This window comes from Lytechinus variegatus, chromosome 2, assembly GCF_018143015.1.
Source record: "Lytechinus variegatus isolate NC3 chromosome 2, Lvar_3.0, whole genome shotgun sequence".
Classification (NCBI taxonomy): domain Eukaryota; kingdom Metazoa; phylum Echinodermata; class Echinoidea; order Temnopleuroida; family Toxopneustidae; genus Lytechinus; species Lytechinus variegatus.
Genome location: NC_054741.1, coordinates 80,384,866 through 80,407,152, shown reverse-complemented (window position 1 = coordinate 80,407,152; position 22,287 = coordinate 80,384,866). Strand labels below are relative to the sequence as shown.

At 35.7% G+C, this 22,287-nt stretch overlaps 1 protein-coding gene across 1 annotated transcript in view; it reads left to right on the top strand.

Moving 5' to 3' along the window:
* The window catches only part of LOC121409208 (protein MTO1 homolog, mitochondrial-like), a 29,830-nt gene extending 8,541 nt beyond the window's left edge, over window positions 1–21,289 (top strand). Inside the window, exons 2-17 of the mRNA XM_041601061.1 lie at window positions 6,140–6,382; window positions 7,324–7,419; window positions 7,890–7,945; window positions 8,905–9,085; window positions 9,864–10,040; window positions 11,524–11,636; window positions 11,945–12,057; window positions 12,827–12,900; window positions 13,311–13,427; window positions 13,920–14,050; window positions 16,312–16,516; window positions 17,483–17,666; window positions 18,267–18,385; window positions 19,134–19,230; window positions 20,483–20,537; window positions 20,953–21,289. Of these exons, the coding sequence (XP_041456995.1) occupies window positions 6,160–6,382; window positions 7,324–7,419; window positions 7,890–7,945; window positions 8,905–9,085; window positions 9,864–10,040; window positions 11,524–11,636; window positions 11,945–12,057; window positions 12,827–12,900; window positions 13,311–13,427; window positions 13,920–14,050; window positions 16,312–16,516; window positions 17,483–17,666; window positions 18,267–18,385; window positions 19,134–19,230; window positions 20,483–20,537; window positions 20,953–21,054 (2,043 nt within the window). The 5' untranslated portion in view covers window positions 6,140–6,159 and the 3' untranslated portion in view covers window positions 21,055–21,289. The remainder of the gene's footprint in view (window positions 1–6,139; window positions 6,383–7,323; window positions 7,420–7,889; window positions 7,946–8,904; window positions 9,086–9,863; window positions 10,041–11,523; window positions 11,637–11,944; window positions 12,058–12,826; window positions 12,901–13,310; window positions 13,428–13,919; window positions 14,051–16,311; window positions 16,517–17,482; window positions 17,667–18,266; window positions 18,386–19,133; window positions 19,231–20,482; window positions 20,538–20,952) is intronic.
* Window positions 21,290–22,287: the final 998 nt, after the last annotated feature.

Sequence of the window (22,287 nt, the reverse complement as noted above, 5' to 3'; positions counted from 1 at the left end):
TTTCATATATCTTAAAAGCCCATTATAATGTAGGGAATGGTCTGTGGCCAAACGTGTTGGCCATCGTTTTGTCGTGTGCGAGGACCCTGGTTCAAAACTCGGATTAACATGGTTATTTTTTTTTATTCCTTCTCGTCCCTACCCAGCTTTTTTTTCTTGTGAAATCCCATTCAGACCTGTATTTATCAAATCTTATTTAATTGCTGCTTTTGATTTTCAAGTTCTTGATTAGATTCTACTCTTCTTTGGGATGGGAGGGGTACAGGATGAGTTAAAAGTCAAGTCCACATCAACTAAAAATTATTTGAATAGAGTAATTTCCCTTGCTGTTTTTACTCAAAACAGTCACAAAACAATGATATGCAAATTAGTGTTGTCACTCACATCACATTCGTTTCTAATTTTTTTGTGGCATTTTGTTTTTTAATTCTTTGCAGATTTGAGTATAGGAATTTCTTCATCCGAACACAATAGGTTACATTTACGGAACTGTAACTCTAAATGTTATTTGGAGGAATTAAAATCCCTCTGAAAATTTTTCAGAAAATAAATAGAAAATTAAATATCAAATCTACATGTCATGTAAATATATCAAACAACAAAATACAAAAGAACTTAGTGCGTGTGACATAACGGTTAGTGTAATTTGCACATCGACACAGATGAGCATATCATCGTTTTATAAATTAGGCCAAATTTCTCAATGTTAGAGTAGTAATTATATAAATTTGAATCAAAGTTTTTATGAAATTTCCTGCAATATCTTATTTTTCTTTAAATTCAAATGAATTTTTGATTGTGTGGACTTCTCCTTTACTCTTAATGTAGGGAATGCATAGCAATATTTATCCAGAAACAACATTGTCTTAAAATATGCAAATCTGTAATTGGGCACATGTTCACTTTTCTTTCATCCAGGCCACTTCCTCACACCCACCAGGCTTACAGTCTTAGAACAAAAAAAATGATGAACCATCACACAACAGCACACAACATTCAGTGCTTCACAATAAATATTTCACTTCTGTTCATACATGTACATGCAATAAATATTGTGGAAAACAAATAAAAGGCGTACCCATATTCAAATACCGTTTAAAAGGACAAATATATTATACCTTTCGAGAAAAATCAGCACGTTAGATATCTGATAACAAAACACAAATATGGGGCACTGCAAGAAACTTATGTTCCATTGCAAATCAAGCGTAAGTCTTAAATTCAAATTCAAGCGTAATAAGGTCGAGTTGCAATAGCAGTTCAACTACATGTGTAGTTGTGTACACATGTTTGTCTTTAATCAAAGGACTTACCCTTGATTTGGGACGTGTGATTGATAAGAAAATTTCTTGCAAAATGCCCTAATAACATTAAAATTGTTTTTTTCGTTTTAAGTTGTGTGTTCTTATTTTCGACAAGCTGTATTCCTGTCCAAGTCAATTTTTTTAGTTCTCTCCAAAACTGTGCTCAAAATCGTTTCCAAGATCGATAAAGATAAATTTTCTGTTGCATCATTATCAGTCCAAAACTTGCACCGTAGCTCCTGGAAAGAGTGAAGAAAAAAATGGCTATATCCAAATCAGTAAGAGGACATGATGGAATCTCCCAGTATTGAAGTAGCGAGCAGAGACCAGAAGTCACCAGAGTCAGCAAGTGTGCAGATCTGTGTGTAGAAGAGAGAAAAAATAAAGAAATAATTTAAATAATCAAATCAAAGTATGAATTTCATTATCTTGATGATTGACAACGTGCGGTGGCATGTAATTCCCGGTCAACAACAAATAATAGTAGGTTTAGACACCTGAAAAATTCCACTCAGAACACTGGTGCTCTACCTCAACGCTCAAGTGATGTTTGTGTAGGCCCCACTCTACTTACCGCTTAGCGGTAGTGAATCACTTGAGGTACGGTACTCTGTGTCATTACAAAGAGTGCATTTATCTTCATTGTTTTATGTTGAAGGCACTACGCATTCATATGTAGAAGCACTCTAATCAGAAAGAAACACCAGACTCTAGTTTTGGCCAGGAATCAGCATGATCAGGGTAACCACTGCTGAAAATTTGTCTTGCTTCATGACATCGGCATTATGGTGATATAATTCTGTGTATCTGGATGTATACGATACAGGGCCCTCCTGAGCATAAACGCATTGGGTACTAGACCTGTGTATAATAAAAACTTAAACATTTGGCCTTATCGTGAAATTTGGTGTTTGTGCGCTCGTTGTGTACAAAGTCAATGGGAGTGGATCACCGCCGTTGACGAAATAAACGGCAGTGAATGGACTGGTGACAAAAACTACGATAATGCCAAACATTCCTCTGAAACAGCATATTTTCAGCCATGGTCCATGCCAGTGCTCCTAAATAATTTAATCGCCTGAGTCCTGACCAGTTTATTTAGAAATCTGACTGAAGTCTTTGTGAAGAAAAATCTGCTGGAATTGTGCAAAAACATTATTTCTAAAATAAAGACTTTTTAATTTTAATAGTAGTCATGCCAAAATGCATGATTCTAAAATTATATCAGATCTGTATCTGTCATCTGACCTGAATGCATCGTCAGAACAAGTACAGACTACAGTTTCCAAACATGCTTACCTTGAGTTGACTTTTGACTGGATCAAACAGCGTAACCTGCATCGGCAGCAAGTGAATGGGACCGTACAGCTTGGAATCAGAGCAACACAACGAAGACTGTCGAGTGGACAAAATCGGTCTTTCCAGTTCATAATTCAATAAAAATGGACAAAGCAACACAGTTCTGGTTCTCTTATAGTCTGAAGATGTCGAAATCGGATATCACAACACATGAAGAAAACGGTAAATTCGAAGAAAAATAGAGACCAGGAAGGTGTATCAGTGTATTATGCACAGAGAGATAGTGTGTAGTCGATCATGTGACGTCATTATTCTCGACTGTTTTCGATCGCGTGAATGTCTGCCTGGGGGCGGCTGGGGGGCTGAGAAGGGTCTCTATTAATTTCATTTCTTGCATTTCCACAACATCTGTAAGACTTTTTAGTGACATATTTGTGTATAAAAAGACAAGACCTTTCCATTCATATATAATTTGTCTATAATCATCACTTTCGTGAATTTTCTTTGTGTGTATCCTTTAAAAAAATTTTAAAAAACTCCTCGAAACAGACGGCTGCCAGCTGTCTAAGTCTGACGTTAACCCAGGCCCAGGGAGCTCCCGCCGGCGAAGCGGGCGGGAGCTCCCTGGGCCTAGGTTTAATAATAGTCTGATGATTGATTTATCAGGGCCGGGCGCTAACGTCAGTTTCGCACCGGCCGAATTCGAGCAAATTTGGCACCGCAAATTTCCCCACCAGAAATTGTTCACATATGATATGACAAACATGGGCAAGTCTTCTTCCTGTATTACAGATTGCCGTTGGCATGTTAATTGTTAAGCAATCCTGTATTTTAGGGGTCTAAATTATTTTAGGTTGCTAACTTCAGTTCAGGCAACAGCTCCAAGACCGTTGTTAATGGTAGTTCAGTAGTGCGTGCCGGGTATGGCGGGCCGTTTATTATTTCTTCATTGCATACCCCCCCCCCGGCCCGGCCATGAGTCCCGGGTCACGTGACACCCCGACGGCTTTAGGTATACCGTTATTCTATACCACCCCCTGGCCCCTATATATCGCATGATACCCCACTGGTAAATACAACTTTACATCTACTACATCATTGTACATAGGCGACTGGCGTGTAGCTGAATACTAGTCCTATAATAATGGCATTAACGGCCCGCCATACCCGGCACGTACGTATGCACTACCAACTACCGTTAACAACGGTCTTGGAGCTGTTGCCTGAAGTTAGCAACCTAAAATAATTTAGACCCCTAAAATACAGGATTGCCAATTGTTATCTTATTCGTTGTGCTTATATATTGTGCCCAGATGAATAGTCTTATTATAAATAATGCGAGTAAAAATCTCTACAAAACTATGTGCAGCTAAAAACAGAAGAGGCCTGGCTTAACAAAGCCTCCTTTGCTGCAGAGATCTAACGAGTAACGTCATCGGCTATTGCAATCGATAAGAAATGGCGCTTAGCCAAGGTGCATTTAATTTTAGATCGACTGCATGTAACGTTCGGCCTATTTTTTATTTCGGCTCCGATCTTGACATCGTTCGAATCCTCAGAGTGAGACATCACTTTGCTTGGCTTCTCTTTAATTTGATATGGACAGAAGTTAAAATAAGATTTGATGCATTAGTGTCATCCAGGCGATGTATATGTGCGCGAGGCCTGAAGTGACCTACAGGAGAATTTCTTAATTTCCGTACCTGATCATCCTGATGTAATTTGTTGATGTGATTTGATATGATATTGATATGCACAATATTTTATCAGCAATCATTTTTAGTTTTTATAATGTGCCTTAATACCATAGTAATAGATTCATGAATAGAACGGTCTCTTCTGTAATTTTTTAGTGCATTTATATTGACAATAATTTCCCTTGCATCTCTGAGTATGACACTTATTCTCATGTACTGTGCTGAAAATATGTTTTTCTTGTTTTCTCCGAAAATATGAATCATCTTAAATAAGACCTTTAACTTGATGAAAAGTCCGTATTCCAAATGTCTCTTTTTGTAAAACAATATGTTTTTGCAGAATCCAGCAAGAAATTTTGGTTGAGGGAGAATTTTGCATGCATCATTAAGTTACAATATTAACCCACTACCTCTTTAAATTTGTATTGTATTTTCCAGCGAAGTATTAAATAGAAATGAGAGGCCACTTGCAGGATTCTTGTGTGAAAGACAAAGCTCTAACTTTTGACTCAAAGAGAAATGCCAGTAGTTGCAGTAAACACTGATTTCATGAGAGAGTCTGTAAAACCAGGCTTAATTGTCACTTGTCAGTATATCATCGAGGATCTAGATCGGGTACAGTTAAACATAAACTGAACTTTGTGAAATCTTGAAATTTACACTGAAAAACGTTCTCACTGAAGATCACCAACACAGATAGGCACATGTGGGACAGTGTATTATTATTGCTGGAATAAAGACCCGACGGAAGTGACCGAATCCGTGCTTATTTTCCTTATTTCTCAGCAATTACTCAATTTCTTCCATGAGATTTTAAATTTGTCAAGGAACCCCAACAAGTTTGGTATCATTGGAAAGCTTGTAAACTCAGAAATAGAATGATGGTTAAATCAACTGTATCTCTTAAAGGTTGGTAGATATTAAAATATATTCCATGATAAAAGGAAGGAGATGCATTTCAGTGTTTTGTTCTGCCTCTTTTTAGATCAGTATGTTTATATACAGAAATATGTCTCTTCTTTATTATTAAACAAGATTTTAAAGAAATGAATTTAGCCTTGAGCAAAGATATGTGATGAATTATTATTGTAGAAAATTATTCTGTCAAAATCACTAATTTGTGTGTGAAGAGTATTGTAGATTAAGATAAATTATTAAAGCATAAATGGTACAAACTTTGCCAATGTTCTACCACACGGGGTTCATTTCATTTTTATTTGATAGAGATGTGCATGAAAACAAGATGTGTGTGAAAACAGAAAAATCAAAGAAACATCAATGAAAGTTTGAGAAAAATGGGACAAATAATGAGAAAGTTATGAACATTTGAATATTGCAATCACTAATGCTATGAAGATCCTCCCATTGGCAATGTGACAAAGATGTGTGATATCACTTGTGAACAACTCTCCCATTACTTAAAAAAGATATATAAATCTGCCGCTTTATCACATCTAACAGTAGATCATGAACTATAGAAGCTAGGGCCTGTAATATAGATTTTCATGGAATACATTTTATGGTCAAAGGTTTGTATCACCATATAAAAGAGCAAAAAGAGACATTTTGGGGATATTTTATAGTCCCATCAAAGGGAAAGTTGTTCACATGTGACATCACACATCTTAGTCGCATTGCCAATAGGGTGATCTCCATTTCATTAGTGATTGCAATATTAAATATATGCTTATAACTTTCTCATTATTTGTCTGATTTTTCTCAAAATTTCTTTGTTTTTATTCTTTGATATTTCTCTTTCCATCCAAGCCCACTTGTTCCAAAGGTTTCATTCCCCTTTAAGTGTACTAATAGATAATAGTGACATGTTTTGTTTTGCAGTTTGTTGAGTCTACTGCAAGATGTTTGCTCAAAGATCTGCGTGGCTTGGAATGAGAGCAAGAAGTCGACAAATCCTTGCCCGCCATCTAAGAAACAGATCTGAATTTACTACACCAACTGGAGGAAATGAGAGATATGATGTGATAGTTGTAGGAGGAGGTCATGCTGGATGTGAAGCAGCTGGTGCAGCAGCTCGTATGGGAGCTCAAACATTACTCTTGACTCATAAGATTGAAACTATAGGTACTGTATGACTCACTCTCAAGGCCCAATGTGTGAGAATTTAACTTTTTAGCTGATTTCAGCTATTTTTGCTTTTGATGTTAAGATTCCAGATAATAGAAGCCTTTAAAACAATATTTTCTTTGAAAGATAAAAAAATCCATTTCAGGCCAGTTCTACATGGGTGTTTTCTTCACTAAACTTTACCTCGATAATGATATATTATTTGAGCTAAATATTCAAATTGAAATTGTACCGTAATCACATTGTTACATATTTTTTATCAAACCTATTTCTCTGATTGATGGGAAATAAAGGAAAAGAAGATACAATGACACTGGTTCAGCATGAACAGAAATAATTTAAAACATTCTGATTCAGTTATTTTAGTTTTAGAAATTATTTTCAAATTATATAATAAAATTTGAGCTGGATGAATGAAGTTTCAGAATACTTAAAATGCACTCTTTCTTAAGATATATATTTCTTTGAACACATGCACATTTTGGAAATATATTTTTAGGAAAAATATTGGTTTTTGTGAGTCATATTATGAGAAAGAACTTGCTTATTGAAGTATATTTTTGTGGATATTCGGAAGAATGTGTTCATTTGTACATTAAAATATGTTTCGAATGGATGTCTGATGAGGGGAAAATTCTGACTCTTTTAAAATGCAGACATCAGGATATATAAAATAAATCAACAACAAATCCTGTTGAAAAATGATGATTAAGAAACACTTAATACAGAAAATAACTTAAAACCTAACCCTATAGTAACTTTGCTATTATGAAAATACCATGGGAACTTATTTTGATTTGTTAAATGCAAATTCCAATGGACATTGATGCTTGTGATTTGGCAGCAATTCTGTATTTCCCAATTAAGGGAATTGGGAAATTGTAGTACCACTAAACAATCAATTGCAAGTAATTGCTTGTTTTCTCTGTTGCTGTCAGGTGTAATGTCATGTAACCCATCATTTGGAGGCATTGGAAAAGGTCATCTTATGAGAGAAGTTGATGCTTTGGATGGAATCTGTGCTAGACTTTGTGGTAAGTTGAATTCTTCATTGAACTTCATTACACTGTCTTAGTAGGTCTATACTTTTATTTTTTTTTATATCTCCTGAATGCATCCTTCATACTGCAAGGAGCTTACTATGCTTCTCATCAGTTGATGTGGAGGCAACATATCTCTATTTTTCATTTAGAGGAAAGTATCTGGAAATTTTACAATCCGAAGCCCTTGTTACAAATGATTCTCATAGTTTGCGATGATATACAGCACATTCCTTTGTAATATGCATTTTCTTTCCTATTTCTTTTACATCAAAATGATCCTTATATTTAGTTTAAAAGTTTTGGAGTTCATTTTGTAGGAATTTTCATTTTCTAGCAAATTTTTGAATTATATCTATATATATCCCAAGTACCAAACCAGATGATAAATCATAAGCCATTAAAAAAATAGTTCTAAAACAATTTTTGAAGAGTGAAAGAGTTTTTTTTTTGTTATTTTGCAGATAAAGCTGGCATCCAATACAAAGTTTTGAATAGACGGAAAGGACCTGCAGTCTGGGTAAGATGACGATATGATTAACACAGAAACTTGGAGCTTCATTTGTCACTCAGTTTGACAAATTCCCTCCCAATATTCTTTGCTCTTTTGGGATAATCAGGGCTTAATATCCTCAAAACTCTTGGCTGTAGCTGCCCTTTTAACTTGCATCAATAACCCTATTGTTATCCTCAGCAATTCTTGTACCCACAATTTTTCCCATTTGTGTAGTAATATAGGGTTGTCACCCATAAAATATCCTGGTCATAAAAAATGCAAGAATGTAAATAATAGTGTCAAAATGGAGACATTTTTTATCTTGACAAAAATGTGCAACTATATTGTGTTTTGTAGGCAAGTTGCCCTGCAAAATATCAACGCTGCAAATGAAAGGGATGTTGGTATGTAGTTTTAATTTCATGAAATTTTTGCGAATTCTTTGAGTAGGCCTACTCGTGTAGCTCAAAGCTTTAATGCATGATTGGGTTTATTTAATCACAGTTCCCAAGAATCAAGCATTTGAATTTTGTGAAAGTATGTTGCTGTACTGATATTAAAAGGAATCCTTAGCAGCAATTTATAGAAGTTGGCAAAAATGTGAAAATCCTGGATTTAGATAAAAGTCTAAAATAATTACTGTATAAAGTGAAAATCCTGCTCTTCATCTTATCCCTTCATTTGATCCTTCTGCATAGAAAAATGAATGTGGGATCAAGAAAGCATTGGAGACTCACCAAAAGATTATTTAAGGGTGCAGTACCATTACAATACAATATAACAAAATACAATATACAATACATTTTATTAGTATTTAAAGAATGCTCTTCACAATGACTGTATCACAGTGCTTTACAAATAAGCAAAAATAATATTTTCAAAGAAAAATACATACATAAATGATGAATAAATTAATTATTAAAAACAAATGTCTTTAATGAGCACAGACCATCAGTCCTTTTTATTAAATTGGTGAACTGCAGGGACTTCGGGCCCAGATTGACAGGGATCAGTACCAAAGCTATATGCAAGATGAAATACTTCATACACCAAACCTGACTGTCAGGGCTGCTCCAGTAGAAGATCTTATCATTACAGAGGAGGAGGTTGGTGAGATGGATGGTTGTCATGGTGATAAGCCAGTCTGTTCAGGAGTGGTGTTGGGTAAATAAGAAGTAATACATATCCATTTATAGTATAATTTTCTTTCAAGGTTTTGGATGAATCTTTTTCAGACTTATTTAATTGTTGAATTTCTTAAATTCGATGTCGATGTTGTGTATTTATTTGCCTGTTGTGCTCAAAAGTTTGTGAACCCCACTCCAAAATGCACTCCTTCATGCTGAGTGTTGAATGTAGACAACAACACTACAAAGTGTGGCGAGCCCAGAGAAACAAGCTTTATCGAATGTTATGTTTTATCACCTGACTTTACAATCAAATATCTAATACCTGGCAGAACTTGAACACTATATTCATTTTGATTTGAAATAAAACACTGCTAAGTGTTGGTCTCAAATGTCTTGTAGGTAATCATTAATATCAAATATATATTTTTTTACAAGGTAATATTTACAGATTTATACATTGCATGAATTTGAATTATGTTTGCTATTTTAAAATGAGGTATTATAAAGCTAGGAGCAAGATAAATGTATTTTTGTCTCATATTGATTTAGGGTCAAGTTTCTAAGCTATTTCAAAATATGTATTTTTTAAATATAAATCCAGTGAAATAAAACCATGCCTGATGTAATAGTAGTAGATTGAAGTTTATTTCACTAAGAATAAGATGCAATGGCACTTGACAGCTTTGAATTTGTGCTTGTCACTTTGATTCTCAAGATTTTACCCCTGGAGACCTGAATATAATGTAGATAGTGAAAGTTGAGCAACTTCATACTTTCATTTTCTTCATTTGAATCTCTTGTAATATATGTAGAGAACGGTGAGACTATTTACAGCAGTGCAGTCGTCATAACTACAGGAACCTTCTTAAGAGGAGAGATCCATCTTGGTTTAGATAGGAGACCTGCTGGGAGAATAGGAGATGAACCTTCAGTAGGTCTGGCTAAGACAATTGAAGATGCTGGATTTACTCTGGGTAGATTAAAAACAGGCATGTATATTTAGAATTTCTTTAAATTTGGTGATTCATAATCTGCCATCCTATCTGTATATCACAATATTTTAATTGATGAATTGTAGACTGCAAGACACAATGTACACTTTTGAATCCTGCTGCTGCAAGGATTTAGACAGTAGATGGAGCTTTAATGTCTACCGAAGCATGCAAAACTAGCATGCTGTTACAATCAATTTTCCTCTTTCTTTCCATGCTTCCAATCTTGTTTTTGTGATAAGACAAAATTAAATGGAAGCTTAGGATATTATTATCCTGACTGACCTGATATGATTCATAAAATTAATAAATTATTTACCAAACAATTGTTTTGTGCTAAAATCTATGCAGTTTTCATAACAATTTTAGTTGATATGTGATTTGATTTTTAAGTGTTTTTTTCATGTAATGGGTCAGACCATGTATACAATCATTTATTTGTATTATTTAATGTGTGCTTGTTTAGAACATTATAAGAATATACTCATTATTCCTTTGCCCACCATCCATCAATTCACAAAATATTCTCTGCCATATTTCAATCACTTCAAGGCTGCTGTGATTGTACATTGCTTGATTTGATTTCTCTCTATCTCTTGAATCTTTATCGTTCAATCTTGTACACCTGCCACAAGGCAATAGGTTTGTAAACCTAATGATCCAAATTCACAAAGGTGGTTTTTGAAAACACCGGTTGAACCCTTACTTTATGCAGATATCCTGTACAAATTACGCTTACTTAACGCGTATATCAAACAAATATCCAATGCTGATGCACGCTTTTGTCACAGTGCGCCAAATTGATGCCTGTTGCCGTGGTTAAGTACACTATTCTATTCATGAGGTCACTGTTTTGAATTAATGAGTCCACTCTTCAAACATTGGACTCCTGAATAAAATAGCATACTTACCCACGGCAACAGGTGTCAGTTTGGCGCACTGTGGCAAAAGCATGCATCAGCATTGGACATTTGTTTAATATACGCAGTAAAGCGTAATTTCTACTGGAAATCTGCATAAACCATGGGTTCAACTGATGGTTTTAAAAACCACCTTTGTGAATTTGGGCCAATGAGTTATTAAAGGAATACATATAATTCACATTTATGAGTGTGTTCAAGAGATCAAACATGCTCTCTTTTGTGGCATTACAGGCTTATTCCGTATACCTGTCTATAAAGTTAGCACATTGAAACTCATGACATATCCTTTTCTTTGAAAAGAACGCATATTTTACATTGTGATTCAGTTTAACATGCTCGGCTGGAACGAGCATACTAATGCTGCACATTATTAAATCATGATCATGTGACCTTCATACGCACTCACCAGTGGTTACATCCTTGAACCTGTAATATAATATAAGTAACATGTGTGTTAAAAATATTTATTAGAAAAATATAGCTATTCTATGAAAATTATTTTGATGAACCATCAAGAGGTTGTTAAGTATCTGTTTTTGCACACCATGTTGATATAGGGACCCCTCCTCGTTTGGATGGTAAGACTATAGACTACAGTGACCTAATAGCAAACTATGGAGATGTCCCTCCTGTACCGTTCTCCTTCATGACTGACACGGTTGCTATAAAGGTAAATTCATTCTCCTACTTTGGGATCATGGTCTTATCTTCAATTTCAATAAATTCATATTGGAAATCAGCAGTGTAATTCATTGACCATGAAAGACATGAATTTTGCTAGAAAACTTCTATTAATAGCAAATGGACAGAAGAAATATGGCATTCAATATGCATTATTTAAACAAACCTTGAATCTAAGTACATGGACATTGTCGTGTGTAACTGTAATCTGTAGATTTTCGCTCCATTCATATGAATTGTTCTCATCCTCCAAATTTCTTTTGGGTTAATGGATTAAGATTTTGTGTCTTTCCACAGCCTGAAGATCAGGTGATCTGTCACCTGACTCATTCTAACCCGACAGTGCATCGCTTATGTATTGACAACCAACATCTCAATGTTCATGTCAAGGAAGAGGCTAATGGACCAAGGTAATTTTTTTGGTTTATTATTAGAGTGATATCAATGAGTGGGGGTATCTAATGCTGTTGGTGGTGGCAGTGCTGCTGGTGGTGGTGGTGATGGTGGTGGTAATAGTGATGATGACATTGATGATGATGATGATAGTGATGATGATGATGATGATAGTGATGATGATGATGATGATGGTGATGATGATGGTGATGACAACGATGATCATGATGATCATGATGGTCATGATGATGATGATGATGATGATGATAATGATGATGGTGATGGCGATGGTGATGATGATAATGATGATGATAATGATAGTGATTGCGATGGTGATGATGATGATGATGATAATGACTATGGTGATGATGATGATGATGATGATGATGATGATGATAATGATGATGGTGATGGCGATGGTGATGATGGTGATGATAATGATGGTGGTGATGATGATGATGATGATAATGATGGTGATGGTGATGATGATGATAATGATGGTGATGGCGATGGTGATGATGATGATGATGATGATAATGACTATGATGATGATAATGATTGTGGTGGTGTGTGACTGCCATATTTCTATAATTCTATGTCTCTTCACAACGACCAAGTTCATTATAATTTGATAGCATAACCTGGCATAACAACTTTTCATAAGGCAAAGAAAAATTATTTCGATAGAGTTTGAGATATATGAATTATCCATGGAAGTGCTCATGTATAAAAAGAAGCTTTTTTGCTGTGTTGATGATGATTGTTGTCCATTTCTCATTTCCTCAGATATTGCCCTTCAATTGAGTCTAAATGTCTTAGGTTTGGTGATAGATCACATCAGATCTGGTTAGAGCCTGAAGGTAGGATCAATACACTGAAGACTGTTTTTATAATTGATACACATTGTTGGTATGAGTTTAAGAATCTCTCCCTTCTGGTTATTTTGTTTTAATGCTTCCTTCTGTTGTCAGAGGTTTGTGGAATCTCTTGTTCTCTGTACATGTCGGTCTTAATACAGAACCTGTGGTGTGCATGTATCAAACTCACCATATAATGCAGCCTCCAAAAAATCAGGAGGGGGGGACAGGAATTTCAGACATATTTATTTGCCCCCCTGCATGTTAGTAGATACTTGTTTGTATATTGTGTGTGTTTGCTTTGTTTTATATGACTTATTCTTATTTATAGTTACATGTACTTGAATGCTATAGATATATATATCATGATGTGATAATGATTACAATGATTTTGTTTTCCTTCTCATTTCTAGGTCTGAATACAGACATTGTGTACATGCAGGGGTTTTCTGTGACTCTTCCACCTAACCTACAAGAGAAGTGTATTCATAGTATCAAGGGTTTAGAGAATGCCATAATGACTAAACCAGGTAGGAAATGTTGTACAGGTTTAGTGCAAGGAAACTGGATGGCCAGATATTTCTTCTTGGGGATATGTAGCATGTATTATTGTTTTCTGAAACAAGCTTTTTGGATTGTTGAAGAAAAAGTACTTTGTTGGAAAACTGACTTCATCTGTATTGTGAGATTTTTCACATTAGTAGAGAAAAAAAAAGCGGAAAAGGATTAAGTATGCTGCAAACAATAGCAATTAGAATATCTTTTGCAGTGAGCAAAGCTGTGCGAAATGGGGGGTGGGGGGGGGGGGGAATGGCTGTGTTCTGTAGCAATCCCCATGGAGAATTCTAAATGGACAAATTCACCATTTTCTACAAAAATTGCTCTAAAAAAGGAAAAGTATTACAAAATGGCAAGTTGCTTACTTTATTTACAGATAAAGGAATGAAACTAACTTTCTTGATATGGGTGTGCATTATGAAGTCTAAGCAAAATAATTATCTTGCTCATTTTTTGATCAACAGGTTATGGTGTTGAGTATGACTATGTAGACCCAAGAGAAATCAAGCCATCACTGGAAACACTCAAGATACCGAGGCTGTTCTTTGCTGGTCAGATCAATGGTACAACAGGATATGAAGAAGCAGCAGCACAGGTAACAAAATAAAGATGGTTGGATAAAGACTTAACTAGTAGAAGTGAAGTTAAAGTGATAAAGTGAAAAAGATTGTGTTGTCAAACTGGCAAGTTCTTAACCCTAAGCCGCCCCCCCCCCCATGATTCGCGCAATATTTTCGCTGCACAGAAGTTATTTTGTGCCGCTCGCTGACTTCTTACTTTCAAGTCTTGCCTTATAAGTTGGTCCTTATTATCAAATCTGTAAAAATAGAAATATTTTATAATTAAAAAAATAAAAAACTGAAGATGAAATTTTTCAGCGTTGTGCCATATAGATTTCATATCAACATTATTCTGAGCTGGACTTGACCGTCAAGTATGAATTACCAAAATCACATAATAGTAATTTGCAAGAAATAAATTAATATACAATTTTTGTAGATTATGTCCTAGGCAATCTGCATGCCAATTTTGGCGTGATCAACAGCCGAGATCTCATCATCCGTGCAATTTAGATCCATTCATCCTGCAATATTTTATCCATACGATTTTGTCCATTGCATGCTTGCCGAGACCACCAGCGCTTCACTTGAAAACACTAGTGTTTGAATGCAATGCTCATTTTGTAGGTATGTGACATTCAACAGACCTCATTCGCACTGAATGCGCTTTTGCATTCACATTTATGAATGTCAAATGATGAGGATCTACTTTTTTGTGTGATAAAACAAATAAATGTTCTTTTCATTTGTGCATTAGACAGAATACTTCATTCTATGAAAGATGAAGTGGATCATTTCATCTTTCACCTCCTGAAGTATTCTGTCCATTGCACTCGTAAAACATTCATTATTTGTATAATAGGATATAGCAATCCATTGAGATGGTTGGTGGTATTTTGTCATACAGCGCCTAACACTTCCTGTATTAGGAGTTTCTGAGTGATCCTCAATAGTGCATTATACATGAAATCGCCTTGTCTTAAGCAGTGATAAGCTCTTTCTACTTTTATTTTCACCATGAATTTAAGTGGAGGATTTCTTCAACCAGGGTGATCTTCGCGTTCTCCTTGAGGTGCTTCCTGGATACCCACCAATCTAACATTGTTTCTCCTGGAGAATCTTTCACTCTTGTTTCCCGCTGCTTTATTTCGCTGGACTTCCAATCGGAGCTCTGTGATTTCCTTTTCCATGGTTTCTATTTTGCTTTTCATTCCATTTTGGACTTCTGTTAGATCATCCACTTGCTTCTGCTCAAGATTAAACAGTGCTTCCATTTTGACTTCCAGTTCCTGTAACTTTTCAGCGAAGCTATCCACTGCATTCTTGATCATCTGTTCAAATCTTGCCATATTTGTGAAATAGTCATCCAAACTTGAAGATTATCTAACATCTGTATGGGGATAGTGTAATGTTGAAGAAGATTACTGCTCGACCTCGGAAATGGCGTAATGCGCCATGGTGATTACGTCATCTTCCTGCTTGGATTCTGTGTCGCTGTTCTCTTGTTCGCTGTTCTCTCATCTTCCTGCATGGATTCTATGTCGCTGTTTGAATATGTTATCTTCTCGTGTCGAGGCAGCACGTCTCACTTGTGTTACCGGGCTTGTAGGCGGTGTGTTAGCGTTTGAAATTGATGGGCTGTTCCGTGTAGAAACTGATTGGCCCTTACTGGTAGATTGAACGCATGTTTTTGGTTTCATGGCAGCCTGTCTTTGTGGTCTTTTGCTCTGTGATGGATACATAAAGTCACAATTATGATACTGATGAAATAATTTCAACTTGATGTTATAGTCCCAAGAATTAGATAATTCAATGATGATTGAAATACTACTCCATAGCACCCTCCTATTTTCAATAAAATCCTGCTTGACATCCATTTGCTGATCTCCCACCTTGCCTGAACTTGGAGGAAATGGTCTGAGTTTTAACTTTTATAATAAGCTCTTAGTTTATTTATCTTCCCATTCTTGATAATCATGCCACACACTGCTATGCTGTTCCGTTCTTAATCTTAGCAAAATTATTCCTATTTCAGAGTTAAGAAAGTTAGGATAAATAATGGCAATTCATTGAAGGTAATTTCCCTGTGAGGCTTGGCACCCTGATAGTGAGAAGGAAAGATATGATGGGGGAGGTAGGGGTGAAGGTATTAGGTTTGAACTTGAAGAGTGAATTAAAATTACAAATGGATAATATAAATGTTATTAACTAATGAATATACCAGTAAAATCCCAATACCAATATGAAGATGCAAAGAGTTTGTTTGAATCAATGTGAGTGTTAATTTTCTCTACAGGGTATCATTGCTGGGATCAATGCAGTTCTTAAAGCTAGAAGACAACCTCCTTTTATAATTAGCAGAACAGAGGGCTACATCGGTGTCTTGATTGATGATCTGACGACTAGAGGCACTTCTGAACCCTACCGCATGTTTACCAGTCGCACTGAGTTCCGTATGACCCTCCGACCTGATAATGCAGACCTCAGACTTACGCACAAAGGTCAGTATAGATATTTTTAGGTCAAAGCAACAGTTCTCATTGTTTTCTCTCTCTCTTCCATCACTGCTTGATTTGGTGTTTTTTTTTCATTCTTCATGTGCTTCAATCATTAACTGAATCAGAGGACTCATTCTTTTCATCCTTCTTGATGCAAGCCATCTGTTGTTTTTCCAATGACCTTCCTCTTTTTCTTTATCTTTCCCAGTATTTTAAGACTTGTTATATTTGAAGTACCTAATATAAGCTTCCTACATACAGGGAAGTAGAATTGTACAGATTGTTTTCTACCAACTTATTGCCAAACACTTCTAGTTCAAACATGGGATTTCTGTTATATTGGCTTGCCTTTAGACAATCATCTAATATATTTGGCTGAAGCAGGATAATTTTCCTGTAGTTTTGTTAGATGAATGTGAAATGGATCTTTTCAGGGAAACATTTTAGATATCTCCCAAAAGTACAGCCAGTTCATGTGAATGTAATTCATAGATGCAAATTATGTACATTTCTTGCCTTGTCAGGTTGTTCTATAAGTTATTTTGATATGTAGCAGCTATGAACATGTGTGTAAGCCCGTCATTCCTGTTGACTGAATACCAATGGCAAATCAAGAGCTTCATTAAATGCACATTTTGTTTAAAACACTACCAAATAGCTTTGTTTCATATTTGTTACCCATCGTCCTTTGTGTTATCTAGCCAAGATCATCCAACAATTTATGATTTCTTGTTAAAAGAAATTCATTGTATCCTTAAATAGTTATACACTAATAATGAGCATTGACTTTAAAAGTGCACTGATAAGAAAAGGGTGGAATAGGTATGCTAGAATGTACGGTAGCTCTCTTTAGTATTGCAATCTACCAGAAAAATGTGGGCACATGCAATTTGGTTTAGATTCAGGGCCAGGGTAGTTTGCAAAATACCCCTTTCGATTTTGCTGCTCAAATACCATATTCTTTCACAGGTTTTGCGGCTGGATGTGTATCGCAAGACAGGTTTGAACGTGCAATGGAGACAAGAAGAGATCTTGAAGAGAGCAAAGAACTTCTAAGGTCAATCAAGCTGCACAAACATGAATGGCGAAGACATCTTAAGAACCATGGTTTTCAAGCTGTGTTTGGAAGCAGTATGTCACCAGACAAGATGAGGTATTAATTTTCACCTTGATAATTCATACATTTACAAACAGCTTTTTCAAATACCTTTGTGTGGGGGGAGGGGGGGGGGAGTGAGGTTCCCATGTTTATTTAGGGAAATCAAGAACTCCTTATTGTAAGTGAATTTGTACATACTACCGGGTAAGCATATTGCTTATTACATATCAATGTGGAAGAGCCGTGGTGTAATGGTTCTGACTTGTAAACAGAGGGTCAAATCCCACCACAGTCTAGCGTCCTTTGGCAAGGCGTTAATCCACACTTTGCCACTCTCGACAAGGTGCTAAATGGGTACCCGATAGGATGTGAAAGATATTGTATGTTTGATTTTGCCAGCGCCATAATGAGGCAGCGATGAATGCAAGGAATGTTCCCCAGGGAGTGGAAATTGTGCACTTTTCATGCGGGATTGAAATGAATCCAATGACCGGGGTAATAATATGCTTTAACGCGCTTTGAGCCATTCTGGTAAAAGCACTTTATTAAAATTGGATCCTATTATTGAATTGGCTATTATATAAAAAAAGTTTTTGAAGTTAATTTTCTCTACAAGTTATACTTGAATTATCAATCAATGTTTCTCTCTACTAGTGCAATGGATATACTACAATTCCCTGGTATAGCAGTCAATCATCTTACCTCGGCCTTACCCACAGAGGGTCTTGCTTTTCTTGAGGACTACAAACTAGCTGAAAGATTGAAAATTGAAGGTAGGTTCCATTTCTTTGTCACATAGATTTAATCCCTTCAGAAATGAGATTTAATTTAAGACAAAATTCACCATTACAAACAGGTTTTTTTTATCCATCACTTTGATATCTATTTGGTATTGTTCACAAGGATTATATTCTAAAAAGTTGAAAGAAAAAATATGAAATTGGTGCAGATTTTTTCAAGATATTTGTGACTGAAAAATAATTTTATTCATATCCTGGGGAGTATAATGATATGGAATAATTTTGAGATGGTGTTTTTGTCACTTTATTTTTCGCTTGCTGAATCACTAAATAATGATTTTTTTTTTGGTGCAATTTTTCAGAACTTAATTTTACAACATATTACAGACTCATGTGATAAATGGGACCTTACAGTTCAGAATTTGTTTTCAACTGTAATGGGCAGAAAACTCCACCCACATACCGGTATACAAGTGATAAACATTTTGCCGAGTGTTCGAATGGCCTAAAAAAAATTCTCCACATACACAGGCATATGTTTTCCCTCAGCAATAAATTTGTTCTAACATTTTGGGTAGCTCTTGTGATTGTCGGGTAAATTCAACCAACCCCATTCATGATTGATAAGATTTAAGATATTGGATTTATTACTGTTAGCAAGCCTCGTGTTACATGACACCAGTGATGTAATTGTTATTGAGTAATGATGCTTTGATACGTGATAGTGTTAGTGATGGTGCTTAGTTTCATGCAGTGTTTATTTTATATGTAATCCATGCAGGTATTTATGCTCCTCTTCTTCCACAACAAGAGGCAGCCATAGCTGAAGTACAGGCGGATGAAGGATTAGAACTACCTGAAGATCTTGATTATAACAGGTTTGTCTCATCCTCTCTTATCAATTATTCTTAATCTAGTTGGCAAGGGGTTGTTTATAAAGCAGTTTGTAAGTCTTGATGGGTTTGCACTGTATGAGATCCTCAATAATTTTCCTGGTGTTTCATCAAAGTGGGATTGAATTTTTAAATCCTAAATTTTGACAGCTGGTAACCCTAGTTTCCATATCCTTGTTAAGATCAAGAATTACAATCTAATAATATGTTTCAACTATTGCTGATGGAATAAAAATGATTGAAAAACGACCACACAAAATAACCAAATATAGTTGTACATAGTGCCTTGGTATAAAAACTTCCTCATTTGCCAATATTCCTATATCCTTGGCTTTCTAAAGAAGTTGTTTACTGAGTTGACCATATAAATTTAGCCAATTACATTTTCTGTTAAGGTCTTATTGATTTAGTAGCTCAGTGCTAAACAATGAGATAAAAATTTAAACTTTGGGGGGGGGGGGGGCTCATGCTTGCAGCCCCCCTTGAGATATCAGCTATCAGTCGCGTAATTGTGCCGTAAATTGGCAAGGAGGATGTCTGGAGCATAATCTTCAAAATTATATTGTAATTTATTTCATGTAAATCACTATTTGGTGATTATGCCAATTTATGTGTAATTATACTAGTAATTACAAGTTTGCAAAATCATATTTTTTTCTAATTTTCTCTAATAAAGCTCCAAATGTTCTAGTTTTTGGTGTATATACTCTTGTGGTGTTCTAAGCAAATTTACATGAAAAAAATGCAATATCAGATCGATTTCTTATGTATTTTTTCTATTTTTGAAATTTCTTATGTATTTCTTTGTTTTTAGGACCTTTTGTTTGTCATTATTTTTTCGATGACCTTTGTCAGGGACATGAACAGCATAAAACAAATCCATTTAGACCACCGAAACTAAAAATAATCGTACATTTGTTTTGGTTGAAAACACAATTACATTGACTTTGTACACAAAATCTCATTTTTGATCAATTTTCGTCTGACATGCACTTACAAAATGTTGCGTAACCACTTACCCAGGCGTTGCAAAAATTGGTCTCAATAGTTGCACAAGGCTTGAAATTAAAAAGTCATCGAGCGGTATGGTAAAAAAATACAGCGTGAATCGTTTAGGGTGGTCTCTGAGGGGGCACTTGATAAATAACCACTTATTCTGTATCCGAATTCTACCATTATATTTTCTGTCACTCTGAAGAAACATAATTCAATTGATATTTGCCTTTACAATTTGCAGCATAAAACTTTCTACTGAAGCTATTTACAAACTCACCCAAGCAAGACCAACAACCGTAAGTGTTTTTTATTCAGAATCATTATATTCAATTAAATAATGTCAAGTTTATGAGTCTGTATAGTCAAGAGGTGCATGTTTAGTGTCTTGTCCGACAAGTATGTGAAGAGTGGAGAGTATCTTGCTGAATTACATCAGGGACATGTATCTTTACAGTTACCATCTGAAAGACGACCCATGGTTTGAACCCTAGACCTCTGAATAAGCTTGTAACTCTCTCATGTGGTTAAAAGAGCAGGCCACAATACCCAGTTGACAGACACAAATGTTTTACTGGAACCAACTATCAATTAAGCTTATACTGTTAGACTGCACCCACAGTTCACACTTCTTTATAGTTGGTACTGCGATTATTTGAAGATATATAAGATGTTATCTTAGACCAATTCCTTGTACCCCTGGATTCCTTTCAGATTGGTGCTGCTAGTCGACTAGAGGGTGTTACCCCCGCAGCTGTTCTACGTTTGCTCTATCATGTCAAGAGACAACACCAGAGCAGGATGTCACAGTCATGACAGTAACAGTGATAATCTTCTTCTCGGGTCACAGTGTCTTTGAACGCTTCACCAACAACATCAGAGAAGGATGTCACATTCCAACTCATGACAGTAGCAGTGCTGATTTTCTCGGCTCAGAATGTCTTTGAAAGCCTTACCAATAACATCAGAGAAGGATGTCACACTCCACCTCATGACAGTGGCATTGGTAGTCAGGTCACAACACGAGAGCAGGATGTCAAATTACCTCATGACAGTAGCATTGGTAATCTTCTCAAGTCACTGTGTCTTTGAAAGCCTTACCAATAACATCAGAGAAGGATGTCACAGACACACTCCACCTAAAGACAGTGGCATCAGTGGTCAGGTCACTATATCATTGAATACAATAGCAATTACTGTAAGAATGTGATAAACCAGCGGTAAATGCATTGCATCATGGTAGGGGTGTTGGTTCTCCATCATTTTCTTGTGTGTAAGTTACTGAGAGATACGAGTAACCTAGATACTTCAAAGTCTGCTCAGTGCTGCACCATAAGTTTATGAGTTCATTCTCATTGTTCTATCAGGTGTACAGTTAATGGCAAAAGAGATTTTTTAGAATTTATTAATAAGATGTATATATCAGAGATATTTATATATTTTATAAATGCATGACTATGTTGACAATGTTTACTTTTTATATGGTCATTTTGTTCTATTTTTTCAAACAATTCTCATGAAATTTGGCTCATGCATTGGTTTTGAGGTAAAGATGTCTGAGACACATGTTTTGTGTGTTGAAAATCAAGTTGCCATGGTAACAATGTATTACATGCCCCAAATTAGGTAAAATATTGCAGTTTGCACTACTTCATCACTTTTCAACAAATTCTCATTAAATGTGTCTTACACATTGGTCTTGAGGTAAAGATGTGCATGGCATATTTCCCTTGTGTTAAAAATTGTGTTGCCATGGGAACAACATATGTCAATATATTAAATTTGGCAAAAATCTTGCAGTGTGAACTACATCATCAGTTTTTAACCAATTCTCCTGATATCTAACTCACACATTTGTCTTGGGGTAGGCAAGACATATCTTTAAAGTGTTGGAAACCATTGCCATGATAACAGTATATGGTGGGGTATTAATAAACTTCAGTGATGGTTCTAGTTTTTTGGGGGAGGGTTGCCAATCAGTATTAGATATGAACCCACTCAAGTTTTTAGATATGTGGTTGGTCAAAGATTTTTTTATGGGGGGAGGAG